At 39.5% G+C, this 19,876-nt stretch overlaps 1 protein-coding gene across 10 annotated transcripts in view; it reads right to left on the reverse strand.

Moving 5' to 3' along the window:
* The window catches only part of tcf4 (transcription factor 4), a 177,485-nt gene that overhangs the window by 34,710 nt on the left and 122,899 nt on the right, over nt 1-19,876 (reverse strand). For all 10 annotated transcript variants that reach the window (XM_086053264.1, XM_086053266.1, XM_086053271.1 and 7 more), the window contains 2 exons: nt 1,320-1,425; nt 307-455 (listed from right to left, as the gene is read on the reverse strand). In XM_086053264.1, coding sequence (XP_085909390.1) covers nt 307-455; nt 1,320-1,425 — 255 coding nt within the window. The remainder of the gene's footprint in view (nt 1-306; nt 456-1,319; nt 1,426-19,876) is intronic.

Below are 19,876 nucleotides of genomic sequence, written 5' to 3' on the forward strand. Positions count from 1 at the left end.
ATATATATATATATATATATATATATATATATACATATATATATATATATATATATATATATATATATATATATATATATATATATATATATATATATATATATATATATATATGTATACATATATAAAAAATACGGAATTGGGCCAAAAGAGTATTTTGAATAAAATGTAGGCTATGATGCTGATAATGATGATGATGATTATGATGGTGAAGATAATGGTAATATTTGTGATGATTAGATTAGCATCTGGAAAACTAGAAAACTAGAACTAGGTAGTTGTTAAGTCAATAACATCTCGGCTCACCAGTCTGTCGTGCGGGTGAACCCCACAGTAGGAGGAGCTCTGGGAGGGGCCATGGGCAGTGTTCCCCCCTCCCAACATGCTGCCGTGGTAACCCTGTTGGCTTATATTGCTGCTACTGCTGCTCCAGGGTTCGCCGCTGTGGTGGCCATCTAATGAAGGGTCCAATAAAATGGCATATGTCATATATAATTGTGGGCTTCTTTTGGGTTTCAGGTCAGTTAAAGCAACACATTAAATCATCTGTATATAGAGTACACAAGAAAAGGGGAAACTTAATTGCTGTAATAATAATGATGAACATGTACAGTTGTGTTGTGCTCCTAAGTTTACATACCCCGAGGAGCACAACTGCACGCATATATCACCATTCACCTCTAGTTGTTAGAACATCAGCCACACACACAATTTAATAAACCGAACTACTTTGTGTAATTGTCTGTTTTCGATACATAGATCAGTAAATCCCCTGGTTTGCTTCTATCTTTTAAGGAAAAAAGCTAATTACACATATTTCTGATAAAATACAAATTAAAATATTGGGCTATATTTCTATTCCCAGCACAAGTCCAGCGCAAAGCGCAGTCTAACTGTGCCCATGGGTGGAGTTTTCTTTCTTTAGGTATTTTGCTTGACTAGCACAAATATAAAAGAGCGTTTTGCTCCACTGTGCGCCGTTGTGAGAAGGAAGCAGGTGACTCCCGGCCAATCGGAGCAGCTCCCTTCATGGCGCATGCGGTCTACATGCGATATTGACGCGTGCAAAGTGCATTTACACCGGAAGAAATTCTCCTCTTGTGGATGACGTGGTGGGCAATTGGAAACCGCCTTGCAAATTCGATGGTGCGTCCTTGTGTGCCAAAATAGGTCCACATTTTGTTCTGACTACCTACTTTGCTGAAAAAAAAGTTTTACAAATTTTAATTTGTCTTCCATTGTTGTGTAGATGGCAAATTCAAGTAAATGTTAAGTAAAACGAATAGGAGGCTATATATTTTTTTCTACAGTGTATGTACCTGGCATAAAGAATGAACTTGGGAAGCCAGAACTTGTCGGTTTGGAGTTGGGATAGCCCGGTGAATCCCTGTTGTAGTCGGCTGTGCTGGCAGATGGAGCATATACCTGCAACAGCAACACACAAAAATCTTAGGAATAATCACCGTCACACATTTCTATTGGGTGATTGATACTTGATCGACACAGCCGTAAATACATTTGTTCCTCAAGGGGGGCTTAACACATTTTCCTGGGTCCTGTGCCTGTTGTACCAAAAATACACTCAAGCCTTTATCCGTATTCCATCAATCCATGCATGCATCAAATTTCCACACCACTTATCTTGTTCAGTGTTGCAAAGAAAAGCCTAATGCCAACTGACTTTTGGGTGCAAGGTGGAGTGCAGTAAAATGACCGTTCACACAATAAGAACTATAATTGCACATTTCTGACTGAATTGTTGTCTGATTTCATAAATTGACTACAAAGGAGATAAAGTAATAAAATGCCCTTATAACAGTTGTTTTTAATAGTTATAGGTATAGTAAATGTGAAGCCATAAATACATATTGGAATGTGACAATGGAATATAATATCATAAACTCTATTCTTTCGCCTGATACCATCTGCTGATAATTTTCTTGTTTTTATTTGTTAAAGAAAAATACATTGGTATTCATGAAAAGTTCTTCAACTTAAATATAGTTAATATAATGATGAAAATACAACCATATTTGAAACACTACACTTTTGGAACCTATACTATATACTACAGGGCACATTTACAAGGTTCAATCAATACACACTTTATGTAAATATATCAACAGTACAGCAATGTAAATATTCTGTGGCATCACCTTGAAAAAATATACATTGGTGAACGCCTCATTCTTTTGAAAAGCACACGTGGGGCGGATGTTTATATCTGTGGAATTTGTTGGGCTGAACAATACTGTCTTACAGTGAGTTGTGTGCATGTACACCGAACACACTCATGGTAAACAGCTCAAACATAATATAGTGTTGAACGTATTGTTTGCTTCAAAATTCTTGTGAGAAAAAACCTTCACTTGACCCACCTGACCTAGCCATTACTAGACTAAAACAGTGTTTAGCAAAGCAGTCACAACACATTTTTTGCCCTCCTCTTACTCAGGCCTGGTTTTATGTGCAAATGAGGAACAAAGCAGTGATTTTCTTCTCAGAGGGGGAGCAGCAGCGTAGTAGTCTTACACCAAAAACACAGTCAAATGTGAGACTCCATGCAGAAGTAGAGGCCTGTTATCACTCAAAACAGGTGACGTTCTTCCCCGCTAACACGGCGGCCACACGAGAAGACAAAGGGGGCTCCCTATTACATTCCTTACTGCTTGTGCGTGTTTGGAAGTGCGTGCGTGTATATGGCGTGCAAACACTCAGCCATGACACTAGCTCGTGCCGGATGACGCAAGCCCTGGAACAACTGGTAAAAAAGTTCTCCCTTCAAAGTCCCCCCCACCGTCTCTCACTGACTAATTCCCTTCAAAGCTAATCCTGAACACTTTTCCCTATCAAATAAATATGTTTGATGCTAGTATTTTAACTTTTTAGTGTTTGCATGTGAATACAATATAAATGGACTGCAGATGCAACAATGAAACACAGACAAATGACCTAAAGATGAAAAAGAAAACACATTTGGGGCACTATACAAAAATGTCTTGCCTTCCTCAGAATGAGTATTAAAAACAGAAATTGTTTAAAATTACAATGTGGAAAATTCAGTGCCATCTAGTTGTCAACTGATAAAATGCAATGACCTAAGGTGGAAGTGTGTGCGTTTTGAAGCACACGCACTGCGGTGCCTCCGAGAGACCACACGTCGTAAGCCTACCGACAGTTTCTTCAGCAGAAGTGCAAGAAAAATGTCATCACAAACTACTTATAGTATTCCTCCATTGTATTTGTTACACATGCAGTAGTCATGATGCTTTGAAACTACGTTCGTTAAGTTTGTCTCCTCCAAATATACGTAGCACAAAGATGGCAGCGAAACATGGCAGCCTCCTGTAGGGGAGGCACGTCCTATTTGAGATTATTTCACCTATAATTAAATAAAAATAATTACGTTGATGTGATAGAGCATTTTTTTTTTGCATATTGTTGAAATGACTAATGGGTTTTTAAAATGAGTGATCATTGAAAACCAAAAACATTCTACACATTGTCCCTTTAAAAATAAAACCTTTCCATGTTGAGAATCAGACAGACTTATCGTTTTACTGGTGCCATTTTTATTTGTACAGGGGGACCCAAAAAAATGGGAATTTTTGAATGCATTTGTACAGGAAGACGCCATCTACAGGACAAAATTAAAACAAAAATTCCATAATTGTTTCTTAAATGGCATGTTTTAAGGTTTCAATTATTATGAATAAAATATTTTTATTCCATCACATTTTGGTTTTATTGGATTGTTAAAAAGTTCCCATTTTTTTGTGTCACCCTGTATAAGCAATGTGTCCAGTTTCTAAATGATATATGATCCAATCGGAGGCGTGCAAAAGACAGATGTGCACAGGTGTGTGAATGGATGAAACAAATGGCTCCATTGAGTTATTAATATGTGACTTCATTACGTGGTGTTGCGTCAGAAACCTCTAGAGATGACATTTGAAACACAAGCCACTCTGATGGAAGCAAAGGAACAAAGTGAGGATTAGTGTGGCCCTGACACCCAATATAACAAGCTTTAATCATGGGTCAAGCATGGCCTTGACACATCGAGGTTTTGCCAGCATGCAAGGGAAAGAAAGGAATGTCAAAACATTGCTTTCTTATCGTGTTTCAAAAATCAGCCCCTGAATAAACCTTTATAGTGAAATGTGGCTACAACATATTCATTAGAATGATAGTGGGCCTGCTGGGAACATAAATGAATAAATAATTGAATAAATAGATAAATAAATACATAAATATTAAACCTCTGTCAGTTTTCTGCTATTGTAAAATGTTAGACACTTTTTGGATAATGCATTGTAATACATACAGTAAACGCAAATATTTCTTGAAAAATGTGTACCTCACTTTAGCTCCCATACAAACAAAAACATCCAACTGACGTATAAGAATTGTGATGTTTGAGAATCCAACTAGATTATTTCCCGCTTTGTTGCAGTTCAATTGGAATGCACAAGTCAACTGGTATGAGACCTCCAGTAATACAAAAAGAGAAAAACAAAACTACAAGTTGCACTGAATTTTTCACCCTAAAAGACTCTTCTTTTGTTTTCTGGTACACAGATTAGTGCAACAGCTTTAGCCGTAGAAGTCAGCTAACGAGAGACACCAACAATATTAATAACGTGCTCCCACTGCGCTTTTCAAATCATTATGGTAACAGTCCTACTGGAGGCATGTAAACTATTTCAAACCTGATTCGAACCTGAAAAAGAGAAGTGCCGGTGCGAAGGCACCCTTACAGACAGCGAGCTGCAAAAAACAACCCCAAAAAACAGATGGATAAAAAAGGGCTGGGAGAGCTTCTGCTGAATTGTTTTTGCTTCCAACAATAAGACACACACACAAACACACACATGCACACCCAAGCGCACATGCAAACAGTCTGTAGTTGAGATTAGAGCTGAACTTGAATCCCCTCAAACCCCTTCCTCCTTTTCTCCTGTGAGAACTGAACACTCTGATCATAAAACCACATTTATTAACACAAACGCCATTGGAAAAAACACACACAGGGACATGTTTTTCCGGCATTTAAGGCATTTGAATTTATGTCCCAGGGACATATTTTCCCATTGAATATGTTGTTTCAACTGGTGACGAAAGGATGTGATTTGTGTGTGTGAGTTGGACATACAGAAACAGGTGCAGAGTGTGTTCAAGTATAAAGAATGCAAAGGGACCCAATAGCAAAGTCTTTTCCAACACACACACAGCAGTATCAGTATTCCCACAGTAAGCGGATCCGAAGCCAGTCAGAAAGCTCTTAATAGTGTTGTCACTTCTTTCACAACTGCTAAACTTAAGACGTCAGGAAAAAAAACCCTCAATGCAAACCAGTCAAAATAATAGAAACGTCAACAGATTTATCACCAAGCATTACTCTTTAAATGCAGACATTTTCTACATGCCTTCCATTCAAATTGAGATGGCAAATTGTTCGAGAGCAGTGTCCGTGGTTGAGACTTCCACCCTTTGCCTCGGCCAACACATCAAAGATAAGTTGCCCTCCAAATTTAAGCATCTCAGTAAACACAGAAAAGGAAAGAAACTAGGTGATTATTTTATTATTGTTACTTGGCTTTTTCCATACCTGTTGCCTTTATTCACAGTGTTCTTGTGTTTCGGGAGCCCCTATCCAGCCTGTTTTAGATATTTCCCTGCTCCAACACACCTGATTAACATGCTCAGCTCATCGGCAAGCTTTGCAGAAGCCTGATAATGATCCCTCATTTGAATCAGGTGTGTTGGAGCTAGGGAAACATCTAAAACAGGCGCGATAGGGAATCCGACCTACGCAGATTCTAATTATTATAAAATACAGTTAGTTACTTATCTGATTAGATAGTTAGCTTGCTAGTTAACTAGTTTGCTCGTTCAAACACAATATCTAAAAAAGTAGCATGAATTCTGAATTGCTCTAGCACTGTTGCATACCAACAAAGTAAAGTAGTCGTACAAACAGAACTTTGTAATACAGGTTTTACTTAGTAAAATCAAAAAAATAAAGAAAAAAACAAAACCTAGAGGACAGTGTTGTGATAATTTATGGAACCTCAAGTAACAGTACAACAACAACATGTTCATGAAAGTCTAACCTACGTTTTTCACACAACCCGATGAAGCAATTGATAATTAGATACATGGCGACACCAGCATCGGCATCTGGTGTGACGTATACAATACTAATTCGGACAGTGACAATAAATTCATTTCATCTTGAAGCTGTTCACACAGAACAATGAGCAGGGAAAAGGCGGCAAATTCCCAGCTTCAACAAGCAATTTGAAACAGGCCAATGTAGGACTTACAAAAACGAATGAAAACAGCAGTTGTAGCAAACATTACAACCATCATCTTTTCCACCTGGACCAAACAGTCCTTTGAATACCTTGTGTATGTCATGTAAATGAAGACTGGTAAGCGTCTTCATTGGACAAAATAACTGTGAAGCAAACGAAAACCTGACTTGCAGAGCATTACGAGCACTCTAGATTAAAACTGTATTGCGCCATTGTTTTGACTGGGATGTCACAAACCCAGATGCATGCATGCTCATATCCGGCATTTAACAGCCTACCGTTTTCATCCATCGCTATGCATGAAAAAAGTTGTTAAAAAAAAAAACAACATCTATTTTCATAGGATCCAAAATGATGTCTTTTGAATGTTCAGAATGAAAACTTCATCAGATATTACTGCCTTCTCATAAAAAACGCCTTAGAAACACATCAAAGCAGATATATAGCAGATGGTAATACTGGACCACAAACTGTTGTTTTGACAGACATATATTGTACGTAACAAAAAAAGAGGCAATAGAGCCACTGTATGGACTCATGACAGTTCAACCTGTTGCACTCCATGACGGACCAGTGATACAAAGGCTAATAAAACCCAGTGAAAACTGTGTTCACAGAACATCACAGATTGCATCAAAGCATCGCCCTAGGCAACGGCGGGAGAAAATAAAGACACATTCCACTGAAAACTGATTCCTCATGGGGCTCAGACACACACATACTCTGCACACAAGCAGCAGCTGTGCGCTCACTAATCTGAATCACAGGTAAAAAACAAACAGTTCTCAGTTGATGCCAAAGAGTTTTCACGACCGTGACTGTCATGTTTGCGTCTTAACAAATGACTATTTTGGTCCAGAATTTGTTGGAGTACTTTGGAATTATTGTACTGTATTCAAAACCATTAATAATAAGTCATCGGACATCGGACATCATTGGGAATGACAAGATATGTGAAAAGACTCCGTATTTCCACAATGTAAGGACTGATCAACACACAGCTCAATTTAATCCTCCACTATAATGTAATCCCAAATACATTAAATGTAAAGTGGACACTTTCTTTTTCGACGCTTTCTTTCAATATTGTCTCCAAATGCGTGCAGGACCACTTCAGCCTTTTCATTCACCTCTGTTGTCTTTATCTCGTCAACTTTGACTAAAACAACAAGACTAAAGAACAAGCACTTTTCTAAATGTCTTCATCATCCTTTGTGTGGATTGCTAAGTAAACAGTTTAAATATGGCTTGTTCTAAGAAAGGATCATCCATTACTACTGGTTTATTAGTAGGAAATCAAATAAAAAGGTATTCACAATTTTCCCTTCAAACTGGACTATTGGTGCATTCCGGACTGCTGGGAAGTAGGATATCTAGTCAAAGTTTTGACTGACTCTCTGACGCCGTTTAAAATTAGAGGCGGAGTGTATTAGTTGAACGCACCATAGCCACAGACGGGTACTATTCCGTCCTCGTCCTTTTAATGCGCTTCCGTCCTTACATTCCGTCAGTCCGCCACCCCGAAAATGCCGCAAACACATAAAATGTCCGCGCACAAATGGACCAGAGCCCGCCAGGGGACGTCGCGAGAATATTTAAAACTGTTTCATAACGCAAAGCTATTTAGTTTATTTGTCAAACCTTTGCGTTATAACACAATAGGTTTTCAGTTTTTATTGTGTTATTTGTCAATAAGTAATAATAATCATTGCAAAATAACGCAAGGATATTTTAGGAGGAAACGAAAGACTTCCACGTCCGGGTAGTACGTCAGCGCTGGCAGAGATTTTTACGCTTTAAAGATGTCTCACACAAGGATATACTTTGCATGGAAAGAGATAAGGTTAGTTAAAAAACATAATTGCTATTCACCTTTTTCCTATGCCCACAACTGTATATACATTAGGCCAGATTACACACACACAAGTCAGGCTGGGCGTGTTTCTATCTGTCGCTCAGTGAAATGACATTATCTATGGTATTACATGTGTTGAACCACTAGAGGGCAGACTATGCCTATGCAATGTTACTACAGGGTATTCATATGAAAAGTGCTGTGCAGGCAGTTCTGTGGTATCGCATAAGAGAACAGTGGTCGTGCTTTTTAAAAGAACCCAACACAACACGTAAGTCGGTACTTGACTCGGTTAGGGACGAATAGAGGTATGGACAAAAACCCATGTCCGTCCTTGCTTAGTCCGTCCATTTTAAAAGACTTCCCGTCCTCCGTCCACAAAATTGGCATCTGTCTGTCAGGGATGGATGGACCACGCCCATCTCTACCGGTAACATTTGAATGAATGTTTCAAAAACACAATGCTAATACTACATTTCTTCATCTGTTACGTTGGTGGATATCACTTCACACAATACCACAACTTAGAGTTTTCCAGTGCACTTTTCCCAATTGGTGGTCTGAAGTTTATTTTCAGGAATGCAGCATTGTTTTCAGGTTTTCCAGTAACATTGCATCATTTTTGTTCCAAGTCCTACTAAATTCTAAACCAGAAAAACAGAAAATGTTGCAAGTGCGTGTTTTTGGACTGACTGATGTTCTCATCTGTCGTTTTGTGCTTGAAACACGTCACATCTCTTTCTGGATTCAATCGTTCTGCCCTCTATGGATCGCAAATCTTTTTGTCATAAATATAGGAAATAAAAAACAAAACAAAACATAAACATACATTACCACAGACATCACACCACATGTAAATCAGACAGATTTCCCTTCGTAACCACCTTGCTCGCTGACAAACATACACACACACACACACATACACACGCATAGTTTACCACGCTTCATCCAAAGCAGATGTGCTGGAATGTGAACACTCAAAGGAGCAGTCACGAAACCTCTTGACAGACGCACACACACACGCACAAACACACCCCGACACACACTCACACACGGCCCTCTGCACCTGTGCCGATCCATTTTTTTCCTCTTTGTTTCCCTCTCTGCATCCTCCTGCCTGTCCTCTCCCTCTCATTCCTAAATGGCTGCCTTCTCTTTCATCCCCCACAAACATTTCAGCACCACGGGGTTACAAACAACGGCCAGATCTGAATAGAAGTGTATTAGTTGAACGCACCATCGCTAGTATCTTTTTTTTTTTTTTTTCTGTTGGCATGAGTACCTCGGGACACTGACCTGATCGGTCTACCTGTCTGATTCGCCCCAACCCACCCCCACCCCATCATAATTCTACACTCAGAACCAGACCTTAGCCAGACATGGTTCGGTGACTCAAACATGCCGCAGACAGATCAAACATATTTTGGGGGGGCTTTCTGTTTTTTAGATGTATTTTTATAGAGGAGATCTGAGCCATGGTCTCAGAGCCCTCTGAAGGTTAATTATGTCTCTGATTCAAAACACATGGAAGGAAAAAATTGTGTGTGCGAGCGTGTGCGTATGAGCACGTGTTTGTGAGAAAGCGGAAGGAAATCCCACCGAGTCGAGCCTTTTATTCTACCAACCTGCAATTGGGCTAATGTGAAGCAGATGTACACACACACATAAACACGCACACGCACACGCATTCAGTTTAAGCATGGCTGTCTAATTGAGTCCATATGAAGAAGTCCAGAATGAGGAGGATTTTTGGAAAGAAAAAGAAACAAATAAAACACAAAGTAGAAAGGCAGAGAGAAATTAAAGAGCAAGCAAATTAATTCATAAAAGCTTCAAAGGTGAAAAGGGATATATTAATAAAATATTAGGTGATAGGTAATTAAACAGGACAGGAAGCAATCAAATACATTGAGGGTTAAAGACGGAAAACACGCTCGTACACTCACACATCTGCAAAAAATACGTGTGAGTAATTGAAAACATGCGCAGCGATCGCACAAACACACACTTGTGCACACATGCACACACACACTTTCTATCCCCCTCTTCCTCTCTCTTCGTGGAGCTTCAGCTTCCTGTGGATTGATTAGAGCCCCCTATGTGAAGATAAGTAGACTCAGCATGTCTACGTGCGCGTGCGTGCGTGTGTGTGTGTGTACGCGTGCGTGCCTTTCTAAGCATTCGGCACCTGTGACTGAGGTGGGGTGAGTTAGACAGAAAACAGTAGGGGGGCAACAGAACGAGAGTGAAGGAGAAAGGTGTGACACACAAGTGAGAGTGAGCTGGGCGGAGATGATTGCGTCACATAGTGGAGAAAAGTGTGTGTATTGTGTGGGGTAGGAATTAAGATTGAAATTTCATGTTTCATTACACAGGAAGTATAAAGTTCATCTTTTGATACATTCTTGTCTGCCATGGCCATGTTATCTCTTCCAATTAACTACCAGATAGCAATAAGAATAATATGCAAAAAAAGCAAAACGTTTTATAGATCTTCAAGACATTTCAGATTTGGTAACCGGACGGAATCAGTCCACTCCATCCCATAGTCATTTGGGATTATTTTTTAATTCACCTGCCATGGATTGGCGGCATAGAAAATTAATTGATGATATTTACTTTACGGTCTTAACTTTTTTTTCCTTTAAGTTTGGACTCACTCCCACTCACCACGATATACAAAATACCATGACAAAACGGAATTTTACTTTTACAGAAAATAGAAACAATAAGCAAAATGAAGGATCAAAGGTCTTAACCCGCTTCCTCTCGCCTTCTCCACTCTTCTCTTCTCTTGTGAGGCAGCAGACTGTTTCTATCTATTATTTAGCGGTGTTCTCCGGCACCACTAACCTATTTAGCAGTTCTTCTTCCATCCCCTCTCAAAGTTATTCGAGTTCAATGTTACGCTGAGAGTAAAGCGCAGAAACCTCAGCCCTTACTAAAACAATGGAATTATATTAGCATCGACCCAAACAATTTTTTTTCAAGAATATGTTTCCAGCAGGCTCACTAGTTGAAACACAGCATTCTGATTAATATTGTGTTTGTGGAATATGAGTTAAGCAACAAAATCCCCAGAACCCCCCCCCCCCACACACACACACTTTTTTTTGCTATTTTAGGGGGCGGCCAGTTTGTAATTTCTGTAGACTGAAAATGACATCACAACTACTCAGGGCTAAGGTAACGACCAATCACGGCTAAGCTCCAGAAAACAGGTCAGCCGTGATTGGTTGTTCCCTGAGCCCTGAGTAGCTGTGATGTAATTTTCCGTTGACAGAAGTGACAAAATGGCCGCCCCCTGAGATGGCTAAGAACAAGTGGATTAATTCTTATTCCACAAACGCAATATTTATCAGAATGCCTTACCTAGAACATATTCTTGAAAAAATACATTTGGGTTGACTTCCCTTTTAAGATAAAACAAAGGTTAACTATAAAAGGAAATTCAGTCCCAAGCACACTTCAATGTACAATATAAATATAAAAAATTACAGTTTAGTTTTTATATATCATGGTATTATAAAAGCAAATTATCAATAATCATCTACTAAGGCAAGCAGTCTATCAAACCAGAGAATAGAGACCGTGGGGCATGTACAAGTTGTTTCAGAAGACAAAAAAAGCTATAATAGGCCAAAACGTCACAAATTTAAGCAACCTGAACATATCTCTTAAAAGTAACGCAAAGAAGAGGAAACAGAAGGCCAAAAATAGGAGTAGTTGACGTGTGCGTTTATATTGTTGGACCATAAATGAATTCAAGATGGCGTTTTCTCTTGCCAACCTCCGCAACATCAAAGATTCAGACAGCCAGTGACGTTGCACCGTTTAAAATGACCACTAATTACACACATTAGCTCTGGGAAGGAGTGTGTGTTTTCTGCTGCCTTCTCAATATGTACTGTAGATGTGGATGAGTGTGATACTAACCGATGCTGATGTATGACTTTGTACTCTGCTCTTCCAATAATTTCATATGCGAGAAACAGTAAATTTGCACAACAACAAAGCAGCAGCATTTGTAGAAAACACAAAAATATTGTCAATGTTCACTGAAAACCTTTGATTTTTTTTCATTTATTTAGCTTCACTTGAATGTCCTTCTCAAAGGTATCTAGACAACCAATAAAAGCATTTTTTATGAACAAGTATTTCCATTTGCTGCCAAAACTGTCCTCCAAATAAATATTTCCATATTTCCATACCCTGACAACCTTAAAGCGTAAGCCAACCCAAACATATTTTTTTCAAGAATATGTTCTATGAAAGCACACTAGTTGAAACAAGGCATTCTGATAAATATTGCGTTTGTGGAATAAGAGTCAATCCACCCGTTTTTAACCATCTCTGGCGGCGGCCCATCCAGGAATGCAGATTTCAGTCAACATGTAAATGTATTACGTTCATTACACTGTCTGTAAATCCACTTCAACATATACAGACAGGCACACCATACAAAGATGGCGGCCAGTTGAACTGATGACCAACAAGCAGCTTAACTTCTATTTGTTTTTCCGTAGTGTCTCTGAAAGACATCCACCCATCCATTCAGTGTGTGTGTGTGATAACATGGGCTTCCAAATCATCTTTCTCAGGAAATTGAGAGGTCTATTCCCAAAACACACACATACACACCCCCACATACACACACGATTACAGAAGTGGGGAATATGGAGGCTCGTAGCGAGCATAATGTGACTTTATAATACCCCCGTGACACAGGAAATAGCCAGGGGTCTGGGAGTGTGTGAGTACGTGTGGTGTGTGTGTTGGGGTGTTTATGTGAGTGTCTGAGGAGCCTAATACCCATCAGAGGAAGGAAATAACGAATCACACCGTGGCTTTTCTGCACATGTTCTCTCACAAACATGGCAAAGTTCAAGATCTATTCGATTCCTTCGCAGCACGTTGAAGCGGAGTACAGTTTAATTTATCAGTAGGTGAATTCACATTTCAGTTGAGCTTCATCATGCTGTTTTTTTTCCAAATAAAAAATATGAACACATGTGAGTGCGTGTGTGGATGTGTCACTGCTCTTCCACATCTGTGTGTGCACAAGTGTGTGTGTCTGAATGCCTTCTCCATCTGTGCGGGTGAGTAACGAGGTGGTTTTGCATGTCTGCTGGCACACATGAGAACCTTGCTGACTGTGTGTGTGTATGCCTGTCTACTGTATATCCATGTTTTTTTGGTTGTTTTTTTTTTTTTTTGTCTGTGTGTGAATGCTGCTTTTCGGACCAGAGAACAAAAACCCTTCTCCACAGGTGACGGCTCTTTACAAGTCTCTTCCATACTCATTTCATTAGGCTCCCATTTTCCTTTCAACCACCAGGACTTTTTTTGGCAAAGGAATCACACAGACGTTTTTTTTTCCACTTCTGTTTCACCAATTTCCTTTGATTTAATCACTGCCACATGCTGATGACTGCCAGCCACTGTTAGCAGGAAAATTGCGCAAACACACACTCGCACGCAGAGTGAAGGCTAGTATACTTCATAGTCTTGCACACTACCTGCAGGTGGTTTTATCACTTTTACTATGATTGGTACACACAAATGTGCATCGGGGCTGCTAAAGGGACTGTGTGTTTGTGACGGAGGATCAAGAGTTCACCACATGTGTGACTGCTCCTTTAAAAATAGCCACGAAGACATCTGGCCCAGTTTGGAGGAATTTTTTCCTCCTTTTGGATCTTGACCTCATAAATAGCTAAATTCAAGTAAGGAAAAGACAATTTGGCCCGAAACAGACAAGACCACACAGGATAAACGTATGAGAGAGAGAGAGAGAGAGAGGGAGAGCGAGAGTGAGAGAGCGAGAGGGAGTGGGAGAGATGAGTCCTCTCATGTGGACCTCAGCTGCAACCGAAAGGAGAGCATTTTTCCACCTGTCACTGCCTATTCAAGGCCAGAGGTCTACGTTGACATGATAAGATTTAGCATCAAATGGCAGATTTTGAGCCTAAGAAATCCTGCAATTAGAAATGATAAGAAAGCTCAGTTTCAGCGAGGAATGAATGTTTCTTATTGAGGTTGTAGTTTCCATTGGAGTGGAAATACGGGTTAAGAAAACAATTAAAATACGTTTTAAACATAAAACTGTTTGAATCGTGTAAATGATCCATCCATGCATTTTCTATACTGCTTCTCGTCATTCGGGTCATGGATCTGCTGGAGCCTGTCCCAGCTGGTTTCGGGCAAGAGGCGAGATACAACTTGGGCTGGTCGCCAGCCAATCGCAGGGCACATAACGACAAACAATTTGCACTCACACTCAAGGATAATTTATAGTCGTCGATTAACATGACTAGGATTACCCAAAGGAAACACACACAGCACATGGAGAACAGGCAAACTACACACAGGAAGGATTCAAACCCGCAACCTTGCAACTGTGAGGCGGATGTGTTAACCACTCCTCCAATGTGCTGCCTGATGTCAATTAATATTCAGCATATTGCTCAAGGTTACTTCGATGTGAGACGTGACTAAAAGGTCCAATTCGTGATTCGTGAATAAAACTATGCCTCCTGCCTCACTCACTGCTCCAGCATTAAGATGAAAACAAGACACAGAGATGGTGCATATTATACAGGTAGGTAGCAACACAACAGCTGGTTTTAGGAGGGTTGCGATATGAACAGTTACTGAGGCCATGACAACAAGCGATTATTATCTTAGATTTACAACAAGTGGAACATGCACAGAAAAATCAGAAGAGAAACAAACACTTCACTGTTGGCTGAACTTTGGCACATAATTCCATAAGGTTTGTTTGGCGTAAACGCAACACTGATCATCAACCATGTTTCATATATTCAATCATCATTTTAAACTATCTACTTTCACACAAGTATTTGGGTGTCATCAGAGGCAGTTTATTTATTTGGTTATTTATTGATCGATTGATTGATCACCAAAAGAACACTAGTGAATTATAGTGGTGGCAACATCCTGCTGTGGGGCAGTTTTTTTTCAGATGGGACAGGAGCCTAAATCAGGGTGAGGGAATTATGAGCAGTTCCCAATGTTAGCATAAAACCTTCAGGCTTCTGATAGAAAGCAAAATGATGTGAAGAAAATCCTCCTAGAACAGCTGAACTTTATTTGAGGTTAATGAAAGGCACGTTAAAGAGTGGCTGGTGTGTGCCGACCCATATTTAATATGAGACTGAATGTGATTGGTTAATTCTGACCACAGCCACATTCCCAGTTATAGGAGTGTGTGCACACTTAAACGGGCACATTATCTCATTTGTCACTTTTTACTGTCTTTCTTGAAAAGATTTATTTGCATTCAATTGAACTGTGCAGGTTACAGGTCACTGGAATTGCCTCTTATGGAAAAAAGGCAATTTCTATATATATATATATAGAAATCACATGCGCTATAAAGTTTGCCTGGAGATTGGCTATGGCAGTCTAAAAAAATTTAAAAAAACATTCAATTGTCAGACTTCTTTCCAGCTGTTGCAGTGTCACCCAACGCCGCTGTTGTTTGGACAGAAAAACTTGTACATATAAAAACCTAACTCCTGATAAATTCCAAAAGTGGGGGACAAAGGCAGAGACAGGTTGTTGCGATTTTGATGAGATGTCGCTACATTTCAAAACCCCTACATGCACACACACTCTCGACATGATGGCAATTGGCCTGATAAACAATCACAAAGCCAGTTGAGGGGCACGCAGCCAATGAGACCTCTGCTCTTCCCACCAGTTAAAGCTGTCAGGGTGAGAAGAAGCTTGTGGGAGGCAGCGTGTACACAAACTCATTCACATGCACACAAACAATACGCCGCAGGTTGTCAGTAACTTATCAATTTCTTCACTGATGGAATACGATTCTCTAAAATAGGAATCTTAGTTTCTTGCAACACGATAACCTTCTTTTCTCATGCCATTAAAATGTCTAACTAAAGTATGTTTGGTGTCAGTGAAAAAAAAATGTGAATAGAAATCCATCACTGTCAGGGATGTGCGCTGAAAATGTATGAAAAAACTTATAAGGAAAGTAAACCTAAACATATTTCTTTCAAGAATATGTTCTATGCAGGCCCACTAGTTGAAACAAGGCCATTTGATTAATATGAAATATGAGTTAAGCAGCAAAATCCACACGTTTTTAGCAATCTCTGGGGGCGGCCATTTTGTCACTTCTGTCGACTGAAAATGACATCACAACTACTCAGGGCTCAGGTAACGACTAATCACAGCTCACCTGTTTTCTGAAGCTGAGCTATGATTGGTCATTATCTAAGCCTGAGACACTGTGACGTCATTATCCGTTGACAGAAGTGACAAAATGGCCGCCCCCACAGATGGCTAAAATGGATTTTGTTGCTTAACTCATATTCCACGAACACAATATTAATCAGAATGCCATGTTTAGACTAATGGCGCCACATAGAAAATATTCTTAAAAATAATTTGTTTGGGTTGACTTCCGCTTTAATGTTTCCATTGTTTCAAACGTCAACAAATATATCAACATTCACTCAACATTCACTCCTAGTGTATATTGTCATGCTAATGATTTGACAAAAGTATTATCATCCAAAAAGGGTTTCCAATGCATTTTAATGTCATCTGTGAATGCCAGCTCCAAAAGTTTATGTAGTAGAACGTGACCGGTGTCACTGGAGCACCAGGTCGGGAGAACATCGTTGCCAAGGCAACATGCTGGCAGGCAACTGAATGCAGCCAAATGCTAAGATGGCAGCCGCCGTGACGTCAATTATTGAAGAGACTGCAGAAGGAGAGTGGGGAACAGTGAGCTGTACCCTGAGATGCTGGGTCACAGTGAACCCATTGCCATAGTGACGCCGACTGGCAACATGTGCCCTGCTCACATTCACCATGGCAACATGGCAACCATAGCATTCGCAACACATACCAGATGCCACACACACTAAAATGGCTGCCATATAAAGCCCTGATCAAAAAGCAGCTCAGAAAATACAATTTAAAATCATCTGTAAAGGAATGAAAAGTTGATTTAGACCAAAAGGAAAAACTTTTACCTTATTTTAAAAGCAGTCAATATGCATTGTTGTCATGCTTTACTCAGCACATTGTATATTTACTTTTTACAGAGAGAGAGAGAGAAAGAGAGGGAGAGAGAGAGAGAGAGAGAGAGAGAGAGAGAGTTAAAGCGATAAACATATCAACATACATTAATACATTTAATCCTTCATCTCCATCATTTGGGCTTGTAGGGATTTTAACCCCTGACCTCTTCATGTTGAGAGAGCCTGTGCAGCTATTAGCTCATCCGGCTGCTGGGTTACATCACCGGATGTGTTCAGACCACGTTCATGATTCATTTCAAAAGAACCGTTGCTCACTTTAATGGTGATGACAGACAGACAGACAGACTAAAGCTCAAGACTGCTCACGCTGGCCAGCCCTGGACTGGAGCATTCATCATATGTGTCAGAAGCAATAATAAAAAAAAAAAGACTATGGAATGTAGTTGTGCACATGAAGTCCAAGTCAACACATGTGAAACAACAGTCTAACGTAAATATCTTTGTCTATTGTTTCCAAACGAATATTCAGTAGGTTTGTTGTTTATAGCAATGACCTGAAGAACAACAACAACATTAAATTAATCAGCAAAAAAAATTCAAATTGTGAGGTAAGCAAAGGTACTCTTGTGTTTGTAACTGTACAAGAGTTTGGAATCAACATCTAATCTAAATTGTTGAATCCACTTCTGCAAAGCTTTATCCCAGTCCAACCACTTTAGTTCCTTTTGATCCCAATTCAATAATAGAAAAGACTGAAATTCAAGCTAATAGGCTAAATATTAAGCAGAAAAGACAGAGTTGAAATTGATGAATGGAAGCCAAAGGATATGGCACACTCTTGAGATACTCTAAACTTGCTGTAACAGAGGCTGTTCCAAGATTTTGACAGTTTAAATCACGCACCCCTTAACTAGTTCAAACAGTTCTGAATATCTCATTCCAATCCTACTCAACCATAGTGAGCCATGGAAATGTCATTAAGGATTAAAATACTGGCCTATAAAGTTAAATTCAGATCACCAGAATACAGTTTGGAATAATAAAAAGTGAAACCCCCGGTATATCGCTGTTCATCTTTTGCGCCCCCATTATACCGTGGTATAACAATCTTTTTTTTTTAATTCATTTATATTTTTTACGTTGAGATGCATCCCCTCAGTGTAGTTCCAAGGAGTGACAAACTGCTTGAAGCGAGCACACTTTGGATCTTATTTGGAGAACAGTGAGAGTGAGGGTCTTCTTTTTCTTTCCTCTAAGTGATGTTACAGGATGTATTGACAGTCAGAAAGGTTGAACATTTGCGAAGGAATACTTGGAAAAAGCCTAACAACTTTACTATAACCTGATCTGTTGACCCGTATTTTCACTCCAAGGTGTATTGACCGCATGAAGCTAGCTCATGCGTTTGACAGTGTAACCTGGCAATCAGATAAGCAGTATTAAAAAAATACATATCAGCAAGCTGCAGTGTGCATCGACAGCCACTATGAAACCCTAATAGCCAACACATGGAAGCTCAATTGCTGCCAGCAACACAATCAGGATTACGTTATTAGGCCCACACTGGAATAACAAAGGAATCAGATCAAAGAGCTGATTAGTGCAACACTTTGGCGCCGCAGCATTCTTTATTTTCTCTCTTCGTGTCTTTCTTTCCAATCAGACCTGGACACACATTTTGCCACTGAGCACATGTACGAAGCACCTGCCTGGCTGCATACTAAAACGACATTGCCGTCCCATTTTACTGTGCTGCAGCATGTTACACTTTTGTTGTTTTTGTTTAAAGTGTGACAGCTGTCCAGTGATTATCTGTGAGACCATGCAGGCTCGCTAACTGCTTGCCACAGCATGACTGACCCATTAAACACACTCACAAACACCAAAACACACCGACGTATGCTTAACAAAACAATAAGCGGGACCGCTTTCCACGTCGACGATAAATATTGGGAATGTTTCATGTGTGCGTGCGTGTGTGTCGTTGTCCACAAAGTCCACACTGTAAACAACAAAGAGACACACACAGCTATGCTTTGTTCTTGGGCCAAAAATGTTAACTTACTTAAGTGTGCCTTCCTGCAGCAAAGCTTGTGCTTAGTATATATATGAGCATCAGGTCCACACACTATTCTCAGTGCAAAGGCAGTATGGCAATGCTGGATATTAAATACAACAGCTATTCAAGTATTTATATTACTGGTAGTAACATACTCAAGAAAAAAAAAATGGCATATAGGAGCATTCATTCATTAAAAAAATGGTATGTAAAAAAACAACTAGGGGTGAAATGACATGTTGCATGAATTAAAATAGTACATTCAAACACATGTCCTCTATTGATGAAAATTAACAATTGATTTTTATTTAATTTTATTAATTTTAGATGGTAGAGAATATTAAACCAATCTAAAATGGCTTTCGCAGTGGAGTGCACAACTGTCAAAATGTGCTAATTCCAGAATTTGCCTTTTAGGAAATGAGGCCAAAACAGGCAGCATGATTGATGTCAATCCCTATCGGGGACAGGAACGTAACAGAAAATTGACATTTTAAGACACAATAATTTGGTTTACCACAGTTTCAAATGTTGTTCAAAAACAAGATATCGTATAAAAAAAAAAAAAAAACTTAGTAAAAATACAAACAATTATATTTTCGCA

This window comes from Filicampus tigris, chromosome 15 (genome assembly GCF_054856515.1).
Source record: "Filicampus tigris isolate MCC_2025a chromosome 15, RoL_Ftig_1.0, whole genome shotgun sequence".
Taxonomy (NCBI): domain Eukaryota; kingdom Metazoa; phylum Chordata; class Actinopteri; order Syngnathiformes; family Syngnathidae; genus Filicampus; species Filicampus tigris.